At 28.9% G+C, this 25,098-nt stretch overlaps 1 protein-coding gene across 1 annotated transcript; it reads left to right on the plus strand.

Annotated features, from left to right (window-relative positions):
- The first annotated feature begins 22,010 nt into the window (after positions 1-22,010).
- LOC113551019 (protein GVQW3-like) lies at positions 22,011-22,783 on the plus strand. The gene is made up of 2 exons (XM_026953008.1): positions 22,011-22,448; positions 22,509-22,783. Exons 1-2 carry the CDS (start codon positions 22,202-22,204, stop codon positions 22,781-22,783), a joined length of 522 nt encoding a protein of 173 aa, XP_026808809.1. The 5' UTR covers positions 22,011-22,201.
- Positions 22,784-25,098: the final 2,315 nt, after the last annotated feature.

Below are 25,098 nucleotides of genomic sequence, written 5' to 3' on the forward strand. Positions count from 1 at the left end.
TGACGACAATTACCACTCGCTTATTCTCTCTCGCAACGATAAATCGTTTATAGAGAAATAAAAACAAAAAACACGACACGCGCGCAAGTATAATATATTATATACGCGACACACCCCTACGCCCCCGCACTCCTCTCCTCCACTACCGAAAAGGGTGAATTGTGCGTTCGCGATCAATACTCAACGATGATGAGGAACGGAGGTGTTGTGAGGCGTTGGCGTCGACGGCGGCGGCGTCGAGCACGAGCGCCGCTGAATGCAAATTACTCAGCGCCGGGCGAGTGTACTTCCCTACCACCACCCAACACGATCCCGCCACCCACCCATCTGTCATGACCAAGCCGCTGACCGCCCTAACTGCAGCCCTTCTCTCGCGACGCGCCTAATCTCCGTGAACGCACGCGATCCGTACGTTTTATACGTTTATTAACCGCCACCCGGTTTCCGTTAAGTATAATAAGTATTCGAATAAAAAAATATAAAATAAAATGATAAAACCCTCGCTTGTGTGTACATGGGTATTAAGACATAAATATATATATTTGTATATTATAACTATATATATATATACATATATCTATTATTATAATAACCATCTGCACCCGATTCGTAAAATTATAACAATATTGTGTATGTAATATCTAAATTCTATGATAGTATATTTTATATTTGATTTGAATAATTTTATTTTATGTATGTAAGATTATATATATATATTAAGCGAAATATTCGTTTATAATTAAGTTAAAAGTTTAAAAAATTGAAAATAAAAATACAATAATAATTTTGAGAATATTTTTGTTCTCGACGTTTAAATACTATATAAGTAATAATGTGCAATATATATTATTTCCAAGAAAATAAACTATATAAGTAATAGTGTACAATATTATATATAATATATTATCATAAGAAAATATAATAGAAAGTTAAGTTAGTAAATGTATATTAAAAAAAAAAATAAACGAATAAACGAATAAAAATATTATTGAAATTATTGAAATAAAATAAAAAGTTTAAAAAGTGTTCATGCTTACCATACAGTCGCGTAGTACGACCGGACAGTAGCAGCAGTGGAGTGTCCTGCTTGGCGAGTGAATCATCACTGGTGGCGACAACAGCAGTGCGAGAGAGGACCAGCTCGTTGGCTGCCGCTGACCAGAATGAAGCGAGTGAACAGCGGTGTTGTCTGCCTAGAGTCTGTCGCCGGAGTATCGCACGTCGGGCGTTGGTTTTTCGGGGTAGCTCGGTGATCCCGGCTCGTCGGGCTGTATCGATCGAGTCGGCGGCGCGCCCTTTTCTCGGACGCAGGACGTGCGTGGAGGTGGTACGATTCTCGATCGGTGCGCTGCCTGGTGGCCATGCGTAGGGGTCATACGCAGACTCCCACCGTACACATCTTCCTGCGATCGGCGACCCTTCTGAAATCATCCCTCCGAATTTCACCCCGCCAAATAACCCTCGTCGACGCCGCGGTCTTTGCCGTATTTCGTCCACTACATACTTCGTCCTGCTCAGCTATAACCACCGCTGCTACCGGCTCAGCCGCCACGCACCGCCCGAACGCTCGGTCGCACACCCTCCTACCGGCACAATGCGCCGCTCGACCACTCCGCCGTTGCGATCATCTGACCCTTCTCGCGCGCGTATTTATGCAAAGCTCGTAAATTACTTCTTCTTCTTCTACCCCTCCTCCACTTCCTCCTCCCTTTATACTACCACTATACTTCTTCTCCTTCTCATCCTATTCCCTCCCTTCTTCTTCTCCTCTCGTTCATAGTTCCTACCTCTCTCAAGCCAACTGCTGCGTATATCCTATACTCGAACCCCTCGCGCACACGATCTGCACTTTTCAACCCTCTTCCACTCGCTGCTGTAGCCGCTCCCCTAAACAGATACACACAAACTTTACTATGTGTATATAATGTTTATATATATATAGTTACACGGAGCTCTCGGCAACGACTACCATATAGATAGGTGGGTGGGTGGTAATGAAATTTGGTGTCGTTGTGGTGATGGTCGGGTAGTAGTATTTTTGAGAGAGAGTTTCTCTCTGGGGTCGTCCTCATCCACGGTAACGGGTGCTAAAAAAAAAGGGAAATTTCATATATATATATACATATTATATGCACAGTCTTTGCCTTTGTGTTTTGTTTTTTGTGGGCTTGCTAATTGCCTTGATGTAATCAAGAACCTGAAAGCGACCTTTAATGCCACCGTGATGTACTCCACAGAGTTGAATAAGATCATCTCGTATATTATTATATTAAATTATATTTATTATGGTGTTTTTTCTCCTTCATACTTCTGTTCTTTATTCTGATGCTTTCTTCAAGTATAGTTTAATATATAATTATACATAAAAGTGTATTTAATGTTATATTTTGGTTATTTTAAAGACATACGATACAAAAAAATTAGAAGACAAAGAAATTTAATACTTCAATATATTTTAACAAGAATAATGCGAAACGACTATCAAGAAGAAGTTAATATTAGATTGATGATGGAGTTGACTCATGTGGTATTTAATTATACAACATACGAGTATTATTATGTGTGATATAAAGGACTTGAAGACAATTTCAAATTACAACTGTAATAGTAGAAAACCACATTTTATTGACGTGAAAATCGTAATCGAAGACCATTGTGCAACAAGAGAATCTTCAATATGTGTTATGTATATATATATATATATATATATAATTATGTGAAGTAATTGGTGGTTAAAATATTCCACATAGATATATACTGATTTTAATAACTAATTTAATGTAGTTAAGTACGTATGTAAGTATAATAATATTATATTATATTTATATTCACCTACCTACATAATTTATTTATTAAAAAAAAAAAATGTATAATATACGAAATAATAACAATTTTTTTTTTAAATTCTAAACGCAGCAAATTATTTTTTATTGCAATAAGTCTTGTCTTTATAATACAATAAATATGCAATGTTCTTTTTTTGTAGTTTTTCAGAAACCTATAAATCTAGAATCTAGTTGATACAATTTTGTTTTATGGGTTTTTTAAATTCAAATTTGGATGAAATTAAATATTTAAATTAAGCTAGAATAATGGATTTAGTTATTCTACTTTAATTTAAAAATATGGTTCGTGTGTACTTGAAACCATTTAACACGTGTATTACTTTATTTTATGCATATAATGATATTTTTAAATTTAATTCAATATAGGTACTATATTACTAATAGTAAAATAAACTATTCATACAATTTCTGTATAAAAGTGACATTAATTTTGAAGTACTAATTTTTACGCCATTGGATATTTACCCATTAAAAGCAATAGTTACTTCTAAAAGATTTTTTTTACGTAATTAAAAATGAATAGTTGTACATAATTGACATTTTCATAAAATATTTATTGTTTATATAATTGTTTTTATTTTTTTTTATAAATGTCAATAAAAATGTATTCACTGGATAAAAATTCTTGAAAATGTAATGCATGATTCTACATAAGTTTTTCTTTAATAGTATAAAATTATTGAAAATATATAGGTACAGTATTTTTTTATACGTATTTGAAGTTAGAATTTTGACAAAAATGTCAAAATATTAACAAACTGCAAACTTATTTTATAAAATCTTTTCATTATAAAACTAAATTTAGAAAATATAATAGATGATTTATTATAAGTAGTTAATACTGGAATTATAGAATCTAAATAATGTATACAATCAATGATTTTTTTTATAAGTATTTAAAATTTAAATTTGGACGAAATTACTTGTTTAAACAATAAATAGTGTTGTTAATGATTTTGTAATATTTTAAAAACGTTAATTGTGAGAATTTAGGTACAAATTTCATGTATTATATTATCATTAATTTTATTATAAGAAATGAATTTTAAATTAATTTAAGATATTATCAATTTACGCTATAAATCTGTTTTTACTATTTTACGGTATTTACAGAAAGATGTTATCAAATTTTTGAGTTGTATAAGTTGATATAATATGCTAAAATATATATTATAATTAAATATTAATAATATAATAAATCCAATATTTTTCGAAAACATTATACTCACCTACTGAATATTTAAAGTAAAATAACGACTTAATAATTATTATAATAAAAATTTGTTTTGAAAATATATACACATTTTAAATAAACTTTTTATGAAAAAATTAGTCTCATTAACAGTATTTTAAATGATTAAAATTTATGTAAGTATACAACTATACCGATAAAGATAAACATTATAACAAAGACTTTACATTTTATAAAGTTTAAATGCAATTACTTTAATTGTAAACAATATTTCTTAAATCTTATCATTTGTTTAAAATTAAGTAGATAAATAATACTTTTTAAGTAAACAAAAAAAAGTTTGAATTGTTTATTTTGTGTTCATTACATTTATTAATCAGTGTGGAAATATTTTTTGAATATTCAAACAATACAAAAATTATCTCAGAATCGCATGGATAAAAATAAACAAAAAGATTAAAATGAATGTTAGGTTCAGATGCCTACTCGAAACCATACTTTAATTTGAAAGAAATATGACAAAAAGAACATTTATTATAAAAGGGTTCATATTTTAATACACATAAATGAACATACAAGTGCTAAATTCGTATTTTAACGTTAGACGTAGGTACAATGAAAAAAACTTTTTTAGATAAAATATAAAAATATATATTAAATAAATGTTGCTCTTTTTTACAGTTTTAAGTAAAATATCCTTGTGAAGTAAACAAAAAAAAAAAAAAAAATACTCTAGAAAGACGTTAGGAAAAGTCTATATTTATAATGAGAAAGAAGGAAAACTCAACCGACTTCGTACAGAATTTTAGCCTTTTCATACCTGAAACTTCTTTTTGTAATAATCTTAACAAACTCATTTAATTTTACACTCATATTTCAGAGAATTTTGCTTAACTAACTTATTCTTCAAAATGTTAAAACTATATAATTACATTATCTGTAAACAAAATCTGTATAAACTTGTCTTTAAAAATGTGATACTATTATTAAATAAATTATTTTATTCTTTCATAAAAACATACCTAAGACCTAAGTGTTTATAATTTAACTTATATTTTTAATTTTATAATATCAAGAATGTTCTTCCTTTTTATTTTTACTATTATATTATAGACAGAGTAGTAGATAAATAAAAAAATAAACTACATTTAGTAACAATAGTCGATTTATAATTGAAATTGGTGTTGTAGTACTCTATATACGAATAAAAATAAAATATATGTTTATAGAATATGAATTTAAGAAACAAATATAAAAAAATTTCATTATAATACAACTGATATATTTTATATTGAATTTTGAATCTAATAAGTTTTTTGGAATTCATATAAATATATTTATAATTGTTCCCTTTGTAGTTATGATTTCGAAAACTCTATTACCTAATTATTATTTCTTATATTGTTATATTACATTGTTCATTGTAAATCGTACCTAGTACAGTATATAAATGTATATTTATCATATTGTTATTATCCAATCATCTGAATTCGATACCATTTTCTTTCTTTCAAAATTATTTTGACAAAATTTTTGATTTAAGAAATATTTTTTAAGTTATCGTGAAACATAGGTACTAATATAGAAGGAACCATAAGACACTACAGAAGATACAATCAATAAAAATACTTACACATCAACACATTTCTTTAAAAAATATAATACAAATCGAACACAAGTAATGGAATATCCATTTTCCTAGATAGCACTTATAGTTATTGAACGAAACGGAGTAAAGTTTGTTTTATTTCATCCTAACGAAAGCCAAAAAAAATATAGATTATTCGACATTGGTATTTTTATAAAAATATTTTCTTTACAAACGAGGTTTTTTGCGCTATTAGTGTCCTTATATTTACCGACATTTCGGTGTTGAAATGTTATTTTACTCATTTCTCGTTTGTTTATTTCCATCACCCCAAAATGTGTTGACAGTTTACACTATATTATATACCCTAGCTCTAACATTCGTAATAGGTAGTTCAGATGTTATGTACATATAGATCACCCCAAAGGTATAGAATAACAAATATAATATACATAGAATATGATACACAGGATAAACAATAGAATTTTTACTCATTCCACTAATAATATATATATAGTCGATTGAGTGAAGATTCTATTGTTTCCAAATGAACCGCAGTTGGGTAAACTACAGTTAACCGTAGTTAACATTGTGTAATGTACAAAGCTAACTCGCATTAGATATTGGAGAGTTATAGCTGATTTGGAAATCATATACCTACACCTAAAGACTTGCTGAGAGAAATATACGTAATAAGAAGATTGATATGAATTCTGTATCTCAAATAATATTATTCACGGTTCGTCGAGTAGTGTAACGGATTTAATCGATAATTTGGAAATTGAATTTAAAATGAGTCGGCAGCGATTGGTTGTTTTATTCCGGGTTTTTTTTTTTTAAAATGCCATCTTTATTTATTGTCCACACTGAAAAGTTCGGTAGAACTTTTTTTTAACTTCACCTCTCATCAAGTTTTAACACGTTAAATAATTTATTACACCTACAATATATCATTGTATATATACTGTAAATGTACCAATCTGTTTTACACAGATAGCAATGATAGCATCAAGTTCTATGTTACAAATTACAGTATATATATATATATATATATATATAATATTATAATTGTAACTGTTTTTTGAAGCGTGTCTAACTGCACTTCCTACATATATATTCCATAATATGTATAATATAAAATATGGATTTATAAGAACACGATGACCCATGGTATAACGGTATTATGATTTATCACGTGTCGAGTAAATCAAACCGATAGTTCAGCCTTACCTTTTAGTCGGAAAGATTAAAATGTTTTCATACATAAACAACAGTATATTATTATAAAAATATTCTAGATATATGGTGTATATAAATACGTGTTTCTATACAAAATTGAAAATACAACGAATACCTCCTATGAGGACTAACATCGTTGTGTTTGAGATATTGTTTTGATGTAGGTAACATTATACATTTTATAACATATTCAGGCGATATACTCAACTTTGAAAATATAAATTTCAAGAATTTTTTTCTTTTTTGTACTAAAGTTCAAAGCCATTTTTCTGAAACATATACACAAATGCAGCATTCCGTAGATGAATACAACAATTTATATACATGAATGCAAGTTTATAGTTATTATATATTATTTTATTTATTATATTTTTATCTATATATTTCGTCTGATTTTATGCCATCGAAAGATGGCGAAATACCATATAAATTATATACGTTATGAAGAAGTTTATTTATGTGCGTATTATATGCGTTCAGTATCTAATATATATATTGGCCTTTAAATTTTAAAATACAATATACGTAAGTATGTATATTACTCTGCACACGTAAAATGGTTTTGTTATATAGATATTGAAAAATCGTTGTTTTACAGGGTATATGCTGCACTTATATAGACAAGTTTTATAAAATATACTACCTATAATACAGGGATACAGGGTGTTTCTGCAGTGCCCCAGCACATTAGTGTCGGTCGTACAGTTGTACGTACATAACAAATAATTACATATTATATATTGATATACAGTAAGTATACCCGTCCACCAACCATGTATAGGTAACGCGTATTTTAAAATGTATGAATGTATATATATATATATATAGGCACTACTCAAACCGCTTCTTGTCTAAATTAAAAAAAAACGACCGTGTGTGTTTGAATATACTAACAAACGATTAAAGGAACATTAAGTTATTTACTGTGGATAATACATGAATATTTATAAGTGTAGGAAACACGAATAGAAAATATTTTGATTTTGAAATTAGGTAGGTCGCCTAAAAATACAGAACACCGCACTTTTCGTCCGTACCCACATCAGTGATAACTTTCAAAAATATTTACTACATGTGCGGGAAAAACGTTATTGACGGAGACAAGAAAGCAGCGAGACATACTGTATAGCGAATCGACGCAATTCCTCCGTTTTGGGTTTTTAGAATTCGCACACACCAGCGTCATCGCCATCCCTTTATACTCCAAACTTTATACATATATACATACATACATATATATATATACACACGCGCACACGCAACGAGGATATTATGTACGTGAGCGTTGTGCGAAATGCGATCTCCGTTGAGGGTGCGGTGGGGGCGGCGACGGCCGCGGTGCGTCGGGGAAGTTAATGTTAGATTGAGGGACCCGACGCGGTGTGTAGTGCTGCAGCAGCCACTATATATATATAGTGATGAGAGGGAAAGAGGGTGGGGAAATGGGGGAAAAGGGAATGCAAATTTTTCAATGGTATAAATCATCCACAAAGGGTTTTACTATTGTTTAAATCGCGCGTGTGTGCGTACGCACGCGTCGTTATGAGCGCGTGTGTTCGTATAACCAATTATAATATTGCCCGGCGGGATCCTTTTCGAGCACGGTCCGCGTACATATATATATATTATATATATTATATATTATGAATATTATGATATTATATAGTTATAATATATATATATATATATATATTATGATATTATTATCGTTATAATATATCATAATATACACATGGTAATGCGAGTTACCTCGTTTTCCCCACAAAATGTAACACTGATAAACGGGAAAACGAAAAACGTCAAGTTTCAATGAAGAAAATATTTGTAATATTTTCGAGATTTTTAGGTTGTCATAAGAAAAACATAACTATGAACCATTCATTATTCAATTGCAGTCGCCAGTCAAACTGTTAAATTTAAAAATATTATACATTTTTAACTATAAGATAATTTCCAAAATATGTTCATATTTATAACAAAGTTTAAACTTTAAATGTTTATAAAAAATAACTGTGGATAAATATTTCCCATATTTTCCATATTTTTAACTATTGTAAAAAAAACTTGTCTGAAACCTTGTTTTCAATTTTTTAATAAAATACTCAAAAAAAAAAAAATATTTAATCATAAATTAACTGAAAAACAAAAAGTTTGAAATGTTTATTACTATTTTTGTGTATATACTCATACTACAAAAAGAACGAAAATATTTAAAAAATTATATCATTTCTAAAAAACAAATGTAAACATTTGGTGAAAAATTAAAGTTTTTACAGTAATTTATTTTTAAATTATAACAATAAATGAAAATGCATTTTTAAATTGAAAACTTATTTTCCGTAAAATTTTTCGTTTTTACATATTTTGGTTTTGTTTTTATAGATTGTTATTGAAAAGTATCTATACCTACAAGTACTTTAATTTTGACTAGATTCAAATTTACCACCTTAAATGTTGAAGACTAAAGCTTCTAAAACTGAAATCGACAATGCACTTTAGTTCAAAACCAAAAGTTTCTATTTAGAATTTAGATTACTATAAAATATCAGATTTATTAATTGTGTTGACTTATAGAATCTTTTAGTTTCGATTACTATTTTAGTACTGTACTTAAACGGTTATTTGATGATTTGATTTATTAATCGTTGATAACTTAACCTATGTATAAAAAGCGGATTTTTAAAAAAATCACATAAGCACTTTTTAGTTCAAAGCTCACTATGTATACATTTTTTATACGCTTATAACATATACATTAATATACAAGCTCACTGGTACACCACAAATGTAATGTGATTGTTTCAGTAGTATGACGTGTGTAGGTATATATTTATAATAATTGTTTATGATATCTTCTTTAATCATCTATTATATTATAATAAAACTGTAGTATAAGTCATTTTTTTTCAAATAATTCGCGAAAAACTGAGGGATTTTGAATAAGAATCAAACGCACGATGCCTGCTTGTGCTGTGCATCCGTGTGTTGCGGTTTCATCCCATACAAGCGCGCTCTGTGGTCGACTACGACTATAACCTATCGATCGGCGCGAAAATTGTCGTCTTGGCACAAAAGGGTCACTCAGAGGAGCGTGTAGAGTACCAAATCTGCAAGACCAAAATATTCGATGAAATAAATATTTGAACACACTCTCACATATTGTGTAATGTTTGATATATATATAGGTATTATCTAAATAATATTATCTTAATAATACGGTCCTATTTAAAATATCTATATAAAATATCTATACTTACTAAAGTAAATAAAATAAATATGTATGATTGGGCTTGTGCTATGAGTTTTTTTCAATATTTTCAATATATACCTATATACTTACCTAACAATATATTTTTACCATTTCGCATATAATAATATTGCGTGAAAATAAATTAACAATTTCTTATTTGTGACTATATTTTTATCTCTCACTCTCTTTATATATACTTAACTATACTTTACAATTAATCATATTAGTTATGCAACTATAATAGTCTATAATATTATTTATTATTAGTTAAGTTTATTTAGACGTTAATATAGTGGTGAATCTGGGTTTATTTTTTTTAAAGCTAAATAATTTAAACTATAATACTTAAATATAATACAATTAATTATAAACCGTTCTGTTTTTAATTTTTATATTCTAAAAACAAAATGTCGACAAAAATCTGTGTATAACTAAAATAGTTGTATTTTACTAAAAATTGAATATAACTCCTTATATTTCTGATTATTTCCGTAAGCGTAATACAGAGGAAGATTGGTAGTACAGTATACGATTTGGCTTTATTTTGAATTGAATATAAGTACATATTTTTGTATAATACAAATTAATATTTAAATATTATTTATTTTTAAAGCAGTATTTAAAACGTATAACCCTACTCAATGACGAAGTACACTCGAATCCTACTGTACAGCAGAATGGTTACCTACTTTCCTCCTTTTTATTTATGTTTTGGACGGAATATCATTTAAAATGGTAAAACAATTTATATAATTGGGTAACTATAGCGTGAAAAAAATATTAATTAATTTTGAGTGGAATACCCCACAGCTGTAGTTTGTTCGATTGTTGTTCATTGGTAAATATTCACCTCAGATTTTTTAAGGAAAACCCTTATCTTCTGTAAAGTTTGTTCTGTTTGTAGTATATTATTATCTTTATTTTATTAATTTATTTATTTTCTATAAAACGATATTAATTTAATATTTAGCTCAATCAAATAATACGAATAATTAAATTTCTTTAAAATTATCGTCGTTAAACTCGCAGTAGTATAATTATAAATACCGCAATATTTACTTAGGTGCATAATATTGTTATTATTTTTTTTAACACGATTCACCAAACCTGAATAATTTTTTAGTTCAGTGGATTTTATTAAAATACACGTGTTTCAATATTATATAAATATTGTATCAGTATTTTTTCATAATATTAACATTATTAAAAAATGTAATTAAATTATAACAAATAAAAATTATTTACGCTGGTCAGTGTGCTAGGCTTGAACATAACATAATTTATTTTATTTTTTTGTACAAAAAGTATGAAAGTATTGACTATAGTTGTATAATTTATATGTTTTATAAATATAATATCGAATAATTATTTTGAAAAACAGTGACTTGCATTGTCGAATCACTAGTAGTTTACTTCGGTGACTATTTATTACGGATGTTTTCTTTACAAGTCCTGGTTTTTTTTTTTAAATATTATAGAACTGAAAGTTAGTTCTATACTGACGCGCAAAAAACCTAAATATATTTTTTTTTCTTTTTTTTCAATATTTACACAATTTCCATAAATATTATTGAACATTAATTAATGATTTAAAAAATATTTAATTTAGCCAAATATTTTTCTTCAATCTTTTATGTTTAAAGTCAAATTTTATTTGGGTGTATGACAATATTATATACTGTTATTAGTGGAGGTATTTATCTAAATAAATATTAAATTAAATTTTAGGTTATAAAACCCCCAAAAACCTAACAAATAAAAATAATAATATACAGTGTACACGATTATAAATAAATAAAAAACTTAAATTATATTTTTGTAAAAAGAGCATAATATAAAAGTCTTCACTCAACAGACATTCTAAAATTTATCACAATATTTTTAATATAATATTTATCTATAATAAAAAAAATAATCATTCAACGTAGGTATAAGTTTAGTATTTTATTGAATATTTTAGATCTCATAAAATCATAACAATGGTTATGGTTTCAAATGCATTTTAATAGAAATGTTTTTTTAAGTTTATGTTACAAGAACAACAATTTTAATTTTAACCTAGCTAGTAGTTTCACTTGTATTAATATTTTTATAATATTATTTTAATGTACTATCATTTATAGCTTATAAATTAATAATAAATAAGACTAATGTAACACTGGCATGCGTTGAGGCGAGCAAAGTCCCCATCACGTCAATAATAATAGTGTTCTGTCCGTAAATTTTTCATAAAAACTCTTAAAAATCACGTATATTTTTGAATCATGATAAAATTATTATATATATACACTTTGTAATACTACCTATATATAGTGGGCTGTCTAAAATAAAATAGCTTATTTACACGCAAAGAGTGTCCGTTTTTTTAATCGTTTACTATGTATAGGTACTTCATACTTTGTTTATTTTTATTAGCTTTAACCAAAACCTTTTATGCTGTATACGTATTTGAATACTTCAGTGTTAATAATTTAAAAAGGTTTATTTTATATTTAAATTTTTCACTTAATCCTTGAATTTAGACACCTACAAAGTATAAAATATCTCAAAGTAGGAACTATTTAATATTTCGTAATACAAATTTTAAATATTACCTATATTAATATCATAAATATTTTCATCAAAAGCACTAACACAAAATATGAGATATTATAAAAGTTTACTCATAAATGTACAACAATAATGTATTTAACCAATATTTGCTTTTTTTCTGAAATTTAGATGCCATGTCTTAACAAAGAATAACTACGTAACCCATACCAGTCTAAATTTTTACCCTAAGCGGAATTGGTACAAAAATATATGTACCCTTAGTCATAAACACTGTAGTCATTAGTCACCCTTCTATCTTGATATAAATCGATGTAAATAATATTTTAGTACATTTTCGCCGAACAAATAGTATTTTTTCAATGTGTTCATAAAATGTTCAGTAAAATATTACAACTTTACTTTACTCCTATTAAAAAAAAAAAATACATTTTTTATTATGTTTTAAGTATACGTAACTTATCAATTAGTTACTAATACATTAAACAATGCTAAAGCCTAAGAGTATAATATCTAAAACATTTTTTATAATAATATTGTAGAAATTAAAATCTTAATTTTAAAGCCACAATGCGATAATGTCGATATTGTTATTATTTTATTCGTTCATACTTCATTTTTATAAGTTTTTGTAATATGACTAATAAGTATAGCAAAACTGAAAAACAGAAGTTATGGTATTGCAATATTTGTGTATTTTTTTTGTTTTTTACTGTAACGGAAAAACTCTTTAAAGTAATAAATGTGTTCTGGAAACCGGATTAGTGTGTAATAATATGGTCCTATAAATTGGATGTAAAAGCTATTTCGCAGCGTGTGTTGCAAGAGATTGTAAAACGCCCATTAATTCAGAGAAAATTACATAAAACTGTCAAAAACTGCTAAATTTACGGTATAATACGCATATTACATACAAAGCTCAGTCCAGAATCGTTTAAAGAATGTAATTATCATTGTTCATTCTAGATTATAAGAATACGTATTATTATATTAAATCTTTAATTCACTCACTTAAAGGGTCTTGACTTATATATTTATATACTAATATATGCCATACCAAAAACCTTTTGCGTGACATTAACCCACCATGGAAATGTAGTTCACGTAAAAATCGTTATACATTAGCCTGCAGAGTTTTAAGATTTCTACAATTAATAGTTTGGTTGTTTTGGTAATTTTTAATTTACGCATATTTTCAGTTCCATATTTAATTATATAACAATGAAATAAACTAAATAAATATTGCATATCCTGTACGAGCATCTGTTTAAATAATATTATAATTATTAGCCACACGTATGGCTTTAAAAATATTTACATATTTATGTACCTTGTAATATGTATATGTTTACAGTTCAATATATTTATTATTTGTATTATTTTATACGTTATGGTAAAATAATTAATTAATTTTCTTTTGTTAAAATTTTAAAAATAGCATAACGTACCTATATGATAAATATGTGAGTTCCTATTTGATTTCATGTAAAGTGATCAAAAAAATATAATACTAGTATAAACAGGTACGATATAAAACTATAGACTCGCGTGAGACATGCTGCCAAAACAAAGGAGTGGAGTAGGCAATATGTACTCAAATTTACATTGACGAAACGCCGTTAAAAATAAAGATAGGCAAAATGTTTACATAAATTTAACGATAAAATTATTGACCGCTTCACTGTATGTTTTATACTTTTTTTAATGTCCATGTTTTTAATTTGGTTTAACCGTTATATGTATACGTACACTATAATTTAACCGAAATAAAAATTTGATCGATATTGTATTCCGAGTAATGTTTTCGATTCGGCTTATTGTTTGACAACTCGCACAGCGATAGAAACATCTTGCGTTATAATAATATTGCACACGCACGAAATAATGATAAAAACAAATAATGCCCGTCATATACCTACTAGAATAACTGTTAACTACAAAATAACACGGTTTTATATGTCGCTAATGGCAACACGGTAAACTATTGTTCGCAAGTATATTCTAAAATCATTCGTATTATAATATATAGGTATTATAAAATATATTTAAATATACAAACTATTGTATAAAATATAATATTTACACATATTCTTTTATCGTCATTACTTGACAATTTATGAACATCAGTAATACCGATAAATAATATTGGGTTGAACAAAATGTAATGGGTATCTATAAACATATTTAATATTCAGACAAACCCATAAAATAACTCAAAACTATTTGAAACTTACCATTCAAGACTCGACTGCACGATGTCACACCGATATCACAAAATATATTGCCATACCGATTTTAAACGCTTAAAAACAATCGAAACACAGTCTCGTTAGTTATTGAGACATATTATAATAAATTAAGGCAGTGACGACAACTGGTAAGTTACACACCTAATATTATACATATTATTTTATAGATATACGCGTAACGGTGGCAGCGACCCTCCGTCGAAATATCTAGCGACATCTGGGGCATAACTGAGGCGTAGAAAGCAGGGCGGCCCGCTGGAATGATTCGCGGTGGACCCTAATCACGTCCGAAAAAAATAATGGTTCGTCACGAAAATGTGAAATTGACTGACTTAAGCCCACGGCGACTGTTATTCGGTTTGCTGCATCTATCGAACACCGTGTTATATCGTCGATATTACGCCGGCCAGAAATGTTCGGGAGAATATAAACGACATTTTGTCCGGGCGATATAACAGTCGAGTGTTGTCAAAAAATGGAGCAGTCCGTAGAGCGTGCTGCGAGGACCGGGATCGTGGTCCACCCGCCGATTATATATATATATATATAGGTATATGTATAGAATACGCGCGACCCAGCGGCAGGGCATTGATTTTTCGACGGATTTCGGGTCACAGATGTGTAAAGCCGCTAGGCGTTTCGTCGCATTTACTTGCCGAGGAGAGGAAACGTTGGGAAATACCGCGCCTCTTCACCCCGTCTACCAGAAAGTCTTTTCGAGAATTTACCTGCGCCGCAAATCTGCGGTTGTTTTTTTTTTTCGCTACCGTTTGTTTCTTTTACGAAAATATTTTCCCAATAACACAACAATGGTTAATCAACATATTTACATACATATAACGAGCGTTAGCTATGCATAGTTGTAGGTACCTCCTATATTGCTATGACGTGAACAATGTACACAATGTACATATTGTATATACTTTAAACAAGTGGTAACGTGGCCTTTAATATACGTGTTATTGACATTTTCGTATTCTTATAAAAAATAATAGGCACAACAATTTGTAATTAAAGTATTTTCTTTTAAAGACGCAATATTTTTCTGCTAAAATACTCTGACAACACCGAATTACATATAGTTGCTTACTCGGATAAAAAAAAAAAAACAAAAATTGATTATAGCCAAAACGAAAATGTATTATAAATATATTATAAAATAACGATACAATAATATGTGTAAGGCGCGCTGAAAATTTCGGTTCCGGTCGTGAAAATTTCGAGAGTTACGCCAGTGACGACTCGCGTAACGGCGGCGGCGACGACGACAATATTGTTGAATATTACCTATACTGTTACCACAGTGTATAATATATTACAGGGGTGGCCACTAACCTTAACTTTGGGAGCCACAAATCTAAAAAGTTGATTCGAGGTGAGCCACATTGTAAAGCAATGTTTATAAAATGGAGATACATTTTTCATTTTAAAATCAAATGAAGGAACATTTATTTACATTTAATTTTAGTCTAAGTTTGGTTCAAGAGCCGCATGCGGCTCGCGAGCCTCGTTGTGGCCAACCCTGATATATTATAATATAATAAATAATATTACTCGGTCGGTACTCGTATTATGTCCACATTCCAACGATACACCAGCCACTTACCCGCCCGTCACTCAACCGCCGCGGCAACGATTTCCGGAGCGCGAGAACGAAATAACTTTCGAACGATTGTCGACGGGGCCGCTGGGGGTGAGGGAGGAGGTCGCAAGTTGGCCCAGCATTGTACGGTGGCAGGGTGGCAGACCGCCGCCGTAAGTGCGTGCGCGGGTGTGTATATATATATATATATATGCAGGGCGACAGTCGAACCTGAGTGCACCTATGTTTATATATATATGTACACCGCGAGGAGAGGTAACGACTGCCCCCCCATCACCCCACTCACACTATGCACACGAGTCGCCGAGAACGAAAGTTTCCCCCCTAAACGCCCTTTTTGCACGTAACTGCAGCCACCGCCGCCGACACCTCCCCACCACCCCGCTCCTGACCTCGTTAGCATAGACCTCTGCCAAAATCCACCACCACCGTCAACCGTCTAGAAAGCGCTTACCTTCCGTGTGTATCTCATTTATATATATATATATATATATATACCTACATAGTGTGTACGGCGGGTGATACGAACAAATTAAAAACTATCATCCGCCGCCGTCGCCGACGCTGTTCCCGCGATTGTCACGGGCGCGCCTCGGCGACGGCGGCGCACTACCTTCTCGTGAAAACGGGTCGATGGCGCGCAAAACGACGCCCGCCGAGTCCTCTCGCCAAAAACCACCCCTCCCTCCAAGTCGAAAAAATGGCGCGTGTACCACCATCGCCGCGGCTTCGCGCACGCATATCTATATATTATATGTGTTTGCGATGTATTACCGTCCGTATATAAAATAATATTTCGCCGCCGGCAAATAAGCGCGTTGTATCTAGCCACGAATATTATATGCATAATAATAACTTTTATATGGTTGTTATATTTTTGGATATCGTTTGAGCGAATAGAACATTTTTATTTGCGCATACCTAATATGACCTGTTTTCTTTCTCGAGCTGACCAATATTTTAACAAGGTTTTATTGGACGAATACAAAACTTGGCAATTTACCTTCCCGATTTTATAGTTGAGACTTAGCACTCTTTGTGATTGACTACAGGTTTCGTTAAAATTATTTAAGAAATTTGACTATACGGTATTACAGTGATATATTAAAAAAAAAATAAAAAAATAAAGTTTTAATAATATATAACAAATTATTTTGTTTATTGAACAAGTTTGTCTTAATTTTCAATTCATTTTAACTCGCCCAAATGGCCAAATAAATTGTCCTCATTTGTGTTACTTGTCATACATAAGTACATATGTTTTTTGTTCAGAGAGGGGGGTTGTATTTCCCCTTGCTTTCTTAATATTTGACACTGAAAAATAAAGATGTGTTTATGAAATATAAGAATAAATGTGTAAACAAGACAATTTGTTTTGTTTTATAATGTGTCTAAAACTAGTTGAATATAATAAAGTTTATGTATTTTTATTTTTCATTAAAATTTCTACCGTGAGATTTGTGGACATGTTACATGTGACATTTGACATACACATTTTATAATACTTTATTGACCGGTAATTATTGTAGAATATAATTTAATTTTAATTTTTTTATAAATTATTTTATTTCAATAAAGAAATTATTTTTAAGCATACAATTACACAATTATTATTACAACACTTTATAGTAATATAGCTCTGTGCCTTACCAACAGTACTTAATTATTCTAAAACTAATCTTATGGCACACAAATACAAAGATGATATATTAAAGCCTATAACATGTTACCACAATAATACATGACACAACATAATATGTTTATGTATTATAAAATTATATGTTTAATGCTACAATAATCAATACACGGGAACGTTCTTAGTGCATTAAATTATTTCAATATGTAATTAAAATTTAAAAAGTTGACTTTTGCTAATATACTAATGTTTTGATGAAATATTTAAAATAATAAAATAATGGTAACTGGAACCTATCGTCAGTAACTATATTTCTAAATCTAAAATAATAAATTTTACAGTGGTTATTAAGTTATTTAACTCCATAATAATTTATTCGGATATTTTTAAAGAGAGCTATGATAAGGTAATGTTATTTTTATTTAATCGATTAGTTCTCAAGAAATCATAAAATTTAAATGACTATTCTTATTTTTTTTGAAATGTTTAATATGATATATTATTGTTGTTTTATGCGTGTAGCGTGTGTATAAAATTAAACAGATATTAAAAAATAAGGTTTGAAACTATTAAACCGGATCTATTAATTGTCAAAGTGAGTTAACTCTGCTTTGTTTTTCATTCTTTCAAATTTGCACCCTACCCACTTTTACTGTTGTTGTCTAAAAGATAATATCAGTGCAATAGATTTTTAGATCTAACACACGTAGTACGTAGATATATATATAATACATCACACACACACACACACACACACACACACACACACAAACGCACATATATATGCACACAAATGGCTTAATTTTGTCGTAACTAGGTGTGTGTAGAAGGGGGGTATTTATCCTGAGTTCAATAACTCAAGAAAGGGATACTCTTCTCTTTCACACCCCAAGTTACCCAATATATATTTGTTTACCTTCAGGTTGTGGGATGGAAGAGGCTCAATAGTAATAAATTAAAACTGTTTAGTATTTAAAATACATTTATAAGTAATATTTTCAAATGTTTAGCTGTCATAGAATTATTAAAATGGGTCTATATTTGGGTATCAGCAAGAGATTTTCAGATTAATGAGAGAAATAGAAATAATTTTTCAGATAACTTGAAATATAATTTTATTAAGATAGTGACTAAAGAGTTATGGAGAGTTATCGTTAAAAGAGAGTATCGTAGTTAAAATAAGTACCTAAGTGAGCTAAAATACATTTAGGTTAAAAGACATTAGAGAAGTTGTTTTAAAAGAAGTAAAAGTGGATTAGAGATCTTGTACAGTAATAGAATCATTGAAAACATTGAAAGGAAGTTCATAGGAATAAGTGTATTTCAAAATGAGAGATCAGATAGAGGTTTGAAAATATCATTGAAATAAGAGAAAAAATATTTACAGAAAAGTTTTGCAAAATTTTTGGAAAAGTCAATTTTTTTGTTATTGGAATTAACATACAAAGACCTAGTGATTTCAATAGTATCTTCACTCCTTAGTTAATTTTCAAAATAAATAAAGATTGGAAAGAAGTATAGACTTAGTTTCATTAGTATAGGAATTATAGTCTTACTTTGTTAAATACTTATATTTAATTGACGTTCAGAAAAAAAAAGAATAATCCATAGATAACTTAAATTGATTAATTAAAATGTTTTATGAACAATAGGACAATAAGAGAGTCTTAAATGAAAAAAATTGCGATAGTATGATTGATAAAATATTAAAATGTTCTTGTATTTAAAATACTTACTATAGATTTAGTACCTGGGTTAGGTTAGGTATTTAAAATCTTAAAAATGTATGGCCCACACAATATGTGTTAAAATTAAAATAAGTTTTTTAAAAAGTTAAGATAATTCTGTATTTTAAAGTATGTATGGGCACAATACATAATATTATATGTACCTAAAATATTTATATACACACACAGTATACCTATAAGTACTTGAATCTAGTTGAAACCTTTTAAAAGAAACAATTTATTACTATCATTATTCATTGTTTATAATTTAAGCTCACTGTATTTAAAATTACGAGTTTTAAAGAAGAAACTGATCTCTATAACCAAAATTTACATCCCTTGTTCTTTTAAAATAACAAAAGATAATATTTTATTCTCAGCTGTTGGATGAAAATCAAAATTTATCGTAATTATCTTTTTGAACTATGCAGTGTACATCAATATTATTGTTAATTTAAAAAATGTATAATTACAATTTATGTACGTAACAACACTATAAAGTTCGATTATCAACAGAATTGTATAATATAATATTATATAATATTATACACATATATAGTAAGTTATAGTTCTATAGAACCATATTATATAGATTATATAATATAACCAATACTATTTACATACCCATAATTTACACAGATTACATAAAAAAATGTAAGAATTACATACATAGGTATTCATTACTTAATCAATAATTTTACCACTTTTTATCGTATTATTATATTAAATGTTTTATGCTTGTAATAAGTTCAATTTTTGTTAAAAGAAACTGACTATTTATTGCAAACTGTTTTAATAATGTCTGAATAATTTTAGTCTAATAGTAAAGTTAATTGTGCGTGGAGTCTGCATGATATACATTAATTAGTAAGTTAGACACTCCATAATCTACACACTTCCTTTATTTGGTCAGCATTGGACATTGCTATTATTACAGTAATTCAACCAAATTAATAAACTAAAAAGAATGCCAGCTAATTGATAGTATTATGTTGTATTATAACCTTAATAATAACTCGATATAGATTTAAAATACGTCGCATAATTTACATATAGCTTAGTTTATACCTAAATTGCATTTACATATCATTTTAAAGCATTGGAATTTTATACAATTTCTAAATTGATACTATATTATTATTGATGTCTAATATATTTAAGAAAACGCGAGCCTGTTAGAGTTAACTGTAAAGAATAAACACATGGCAAATTGTAAGTTTTGTATAATCATTTTTTTCTTGTAACTAATGAGTAATGATATAAATCTGGCCAAATATTACATTAAAAAGCTGCCCAAAGATACTTGTACTAATTTTTTAATTATTGCTTCCAAATTTTTTAATTAATTAACATATAAAATATATAAAAAAATTCCATTCTAAAACCAAAATAATGACTATATTTCATTTGATCTCAAAATATATTACAATATTTATGTTACATTGTTTATATGTTACAATATTATTATTTATTACCATCTCCTAATGAATGAAAACTACCTAGCCAATAATAAACTATAAGTTGCAATTCAATAAACATTGTAAAAATAAATATAATATGATTTTAGAATTAGGGAGTGAAAAATTGTATTGTTGATCAAAGAAGTGTTTATAATGTATACATCTAAAAAAAAAATAATATAGGTACTTTGATTAGTTAATAGGTAATACAAATTAAATAAGTATAGAAACATACACTGGCAATAAAACAACATTAATAATTAATGTAGAACATATAGGTACCAATATAAAAACTTAATTTAATATTAACTAATAGATATAACTAGTGAAATAGTAAAATATATATAAAATTAACATCCTAATTATACGTGTTCGTATTAAATCGATTAATCCGACGGCATTAACATATACCAATTTGTTGTTTATAAAAAATATACACATATCCTAAGTGTTAAAAGCTTAAAAAAATGAGTTATTGTATACTTATTAAAATAACTTAAAACTTTCGCATTCCTAGACAGCAAATGCACTGTTTAGCTGTTAACGAGTATGTTTTCCTCTAACGACACAAATACGTTACCTACCTATACTAAAATATATAATCAAATAATATAAATATTATGTTTATTGAGGTGTTATTTTATGAAGGCTGGTAAAAATTACATACGAGGTCTAATCAAAAAGTATCGAGACTGATACGATTAATCGTAAACCAGTTTGAGTATGAACTTGCATGTGCTATATTAATCTAACTTTATATGTTGGGAAAATATATTAGACATAGATTAGATTAAAATTGTTTCAGTCGGCTTCTAGGTGCGATTAAGTCAAGTATGTTTTTACGTCCCGTCGGATTTCATAATGAGCGAAAATACAGAACAACGAGTGTGCATTAAATTTTGCCATAAACTGGGAAAAACGGCTACTGAAACCTACCAAATGTTATTGTTAGCTTATGGAGATGAAACCATGTCCCGTGCTCGCGTTTTTGAATGGTTTAAACGATTTAAAGAGGGTAGAACAACTGTTAAAAGTGATGAACGTGAAGGACGCCCATCAACAAGCCGCAATGAGGAAATGATACAAAAAATACGAACAGCAATACGAGGTAACCGTCGTTTGACAATTATGGAACTTAGTAATGAGTTTCAAATTTCATTTGGATCAGTTCAAACCATATTGACGACTGATTTAGACATGAGAAGAGTTGCAGCCAAATTTGTACCAAAACTGCTCTCAGGTGAGCAAAAAGAAAATCGAAAACAGATCGCCACTGATTTGCTAGAGTGTTCCGAATCTGATGATTTTTTTTTAAAATCAATTATAACTGGTGACGAGACTTGGGTATATGGCTACGATCCAGAAACAAAGATACAATCTTCGCAGTGGAAGACACCTGATTCACCACGACCAAAAAAGCTCGTCAAGTTCGGAGTCAAGTGAAGGTCATGTTGACCGTTTTTTTTGACTACCAAGGTGTTGTTCATCATGAGTATGCTCCTAAAGGACAGACTATAACAAAGGAGTACTACATTGATGTTCTTCGCCGTTTACGAGACGCTGTACGAAGAAAAAGACCCGAGTTTAAAGAGTCTGGTAGTTGGAAATTGCATCACGATAATGCACCAGCCCATTCAGCCCATGTTGTGCAGCAGTTTTTGGCTAAACATGGTATCCCAGTTGTTTCTCAACCCCCCTATTCACCAGACCTAGCTCCATGTGATTTTTTTTTATTCCCAAAAATAAAAATGGCGCTTAAGGGTAAACGTTTTCAAGATGTAGATGAAATAAAACAAAATGCGACGGAGCAGCTACGAGGAGTTTCTAAAAATGACTTCCACAGGTGTTTTCAAAAATGGCAGGAACGTTGGAGAACATGTATGGACTCAGAAGGAGCATACTTTGAAGGAGATTGAATGTAAATAACTTTATCTAATATATTTTTTTTTTTTTTTTAACAGTCTCGATACTTTTTGATTAGACCTCGTATATGCTATTCTCCCATCCAAACACGTGCAGTGTGTCTATAATTATTGGACCTGAACGTTATAATGATAATAATATAATATGTAATAATTAAATAACTGTGTGCTGGAAATCCTAAAAATATTACATAGATATTATACACATTACGTCGTCATACATTATAATGTGGATAATTCGCTGTGATTACAAATATTATACTGCTGATTCATATTATCAGTAATTACCTACCAGTCGTGTGATACGCGTCGTTATCGAACAAGCGAACTGTTGAAAATCCAAAACAGATGTTACAGTGTATATTTTAATAGATTATTATCCATTGAACATTTAAAACGAAACACAATTGACCGAGACTGACGTCTCAGAATAAATAGATCGTGACCCATCATCGTCATGACGGTGTTATTTAATTGATACGCTGTATACGAGAACTACAATATGTTAATTCAATAGCACGCGCTCGACAAGTACAAAATACGAATTCCTTTTATACAAACTATAATAAGTCGGTTTTTTTTTTAATTTTACAAGCCATTAAAAATAGTGACTGTAGAGACATTTATTCTTGTTAAAATTATCTGATTAGTATTTAGGGTTACAAGTTTTTATAACATACAAAATATTGTACCCATGGAGGCATTATTTTTTTACGCAAAAATTGAAAAAAAAAATACAATATAATATAATAATAATAATTTGTGTTGACAATTATAATTTACCAGTATACATGGTATACATTTAAAATTTATATTACAGTTAAATATCTGTTAAAGTTAATTGATAGTTTTTAATATTTATTTGTATGTGTTTTTAAAAAATAAAATACATTACGCATAATACAATATATTTTGGGGTAAAATCTTGTAACTATACAAAGCGATTAAACCACTCGTGGAGACTCTGTACTACAATTCAGAGATAAGGCACGAAGAACTATTATTTTGCTTATCAAATGCAACCAGTGAAATGATTGACGTTATGCATAATAAACTATACATTATTCATAATATATACTGCACAAGTAAACAACAATATTATTTTATTCGCACGAAATTTTCATAAATACATAATTACGATTACTTTCAAATGAATACAATTTGAGTATAGGAAAGTTAACTGTTTTTTATATTAAAATATATTTAAATGATCATTATTCATAATATTGTAGTTATCTATCAATTGAGAGATCAGATAGTGTACGATGACATACCGCTATCCGGGTTTTGCACTTAAGGAGCGGGAAGGTTTAATAAGTTTAGGTAGAAAAGAGAAAGATAGTTATAATGGTATATCTTAATATAGAATGTCGGTGGAAGAGGATAACGTCCTTTTTTATTACAAAAATAAATGTATAATGTATTGCTATAACAATTCCTTTGTCGATGATTAGCTATTTGAATATTTCGGTTTCGTCTAAATATATTGAAGTTAGTCGCTTTATTATAACATATTATGCCTCATAATATCGTTCATATTATATTATGAGTATATTATTTATTTAATCATTTGTTGTAAGAAATATCAAACATGTTGAGTGATAATTTTTATTTTATTTTACATTTTGTTGTAATTAAATATCTGTTTATAAATACAAAAAATAAAAAAATAGGTGATTTGATGATGTGTATAAAGAAGAAAAAATGTATAATTCGCGGTATGAAAAATTATCCTACTGGAGAAACTTCGATATGATGAGTGACACTTACTTTGCAGCTAGATATATGAGTTCTGCGCAAGACCGCCATTACCTCGTATATGCACATACATATTAT

Source organism: Rhopalosiphum maidis, chromosome 2 (genome assembly GCF_003676215.2).
Source record: "Rhopalosiphum maidis isolate BTI-1 chromosome 2, ASM367621v3, whole genome shotgun sequence".
Lineage (NCBI taxonomy): Eukaryota > Metazoa > Arthropoda > Insecta > Hemiptera > Aphididae > Rhopalosiphum > Rhopalosiphum maidis.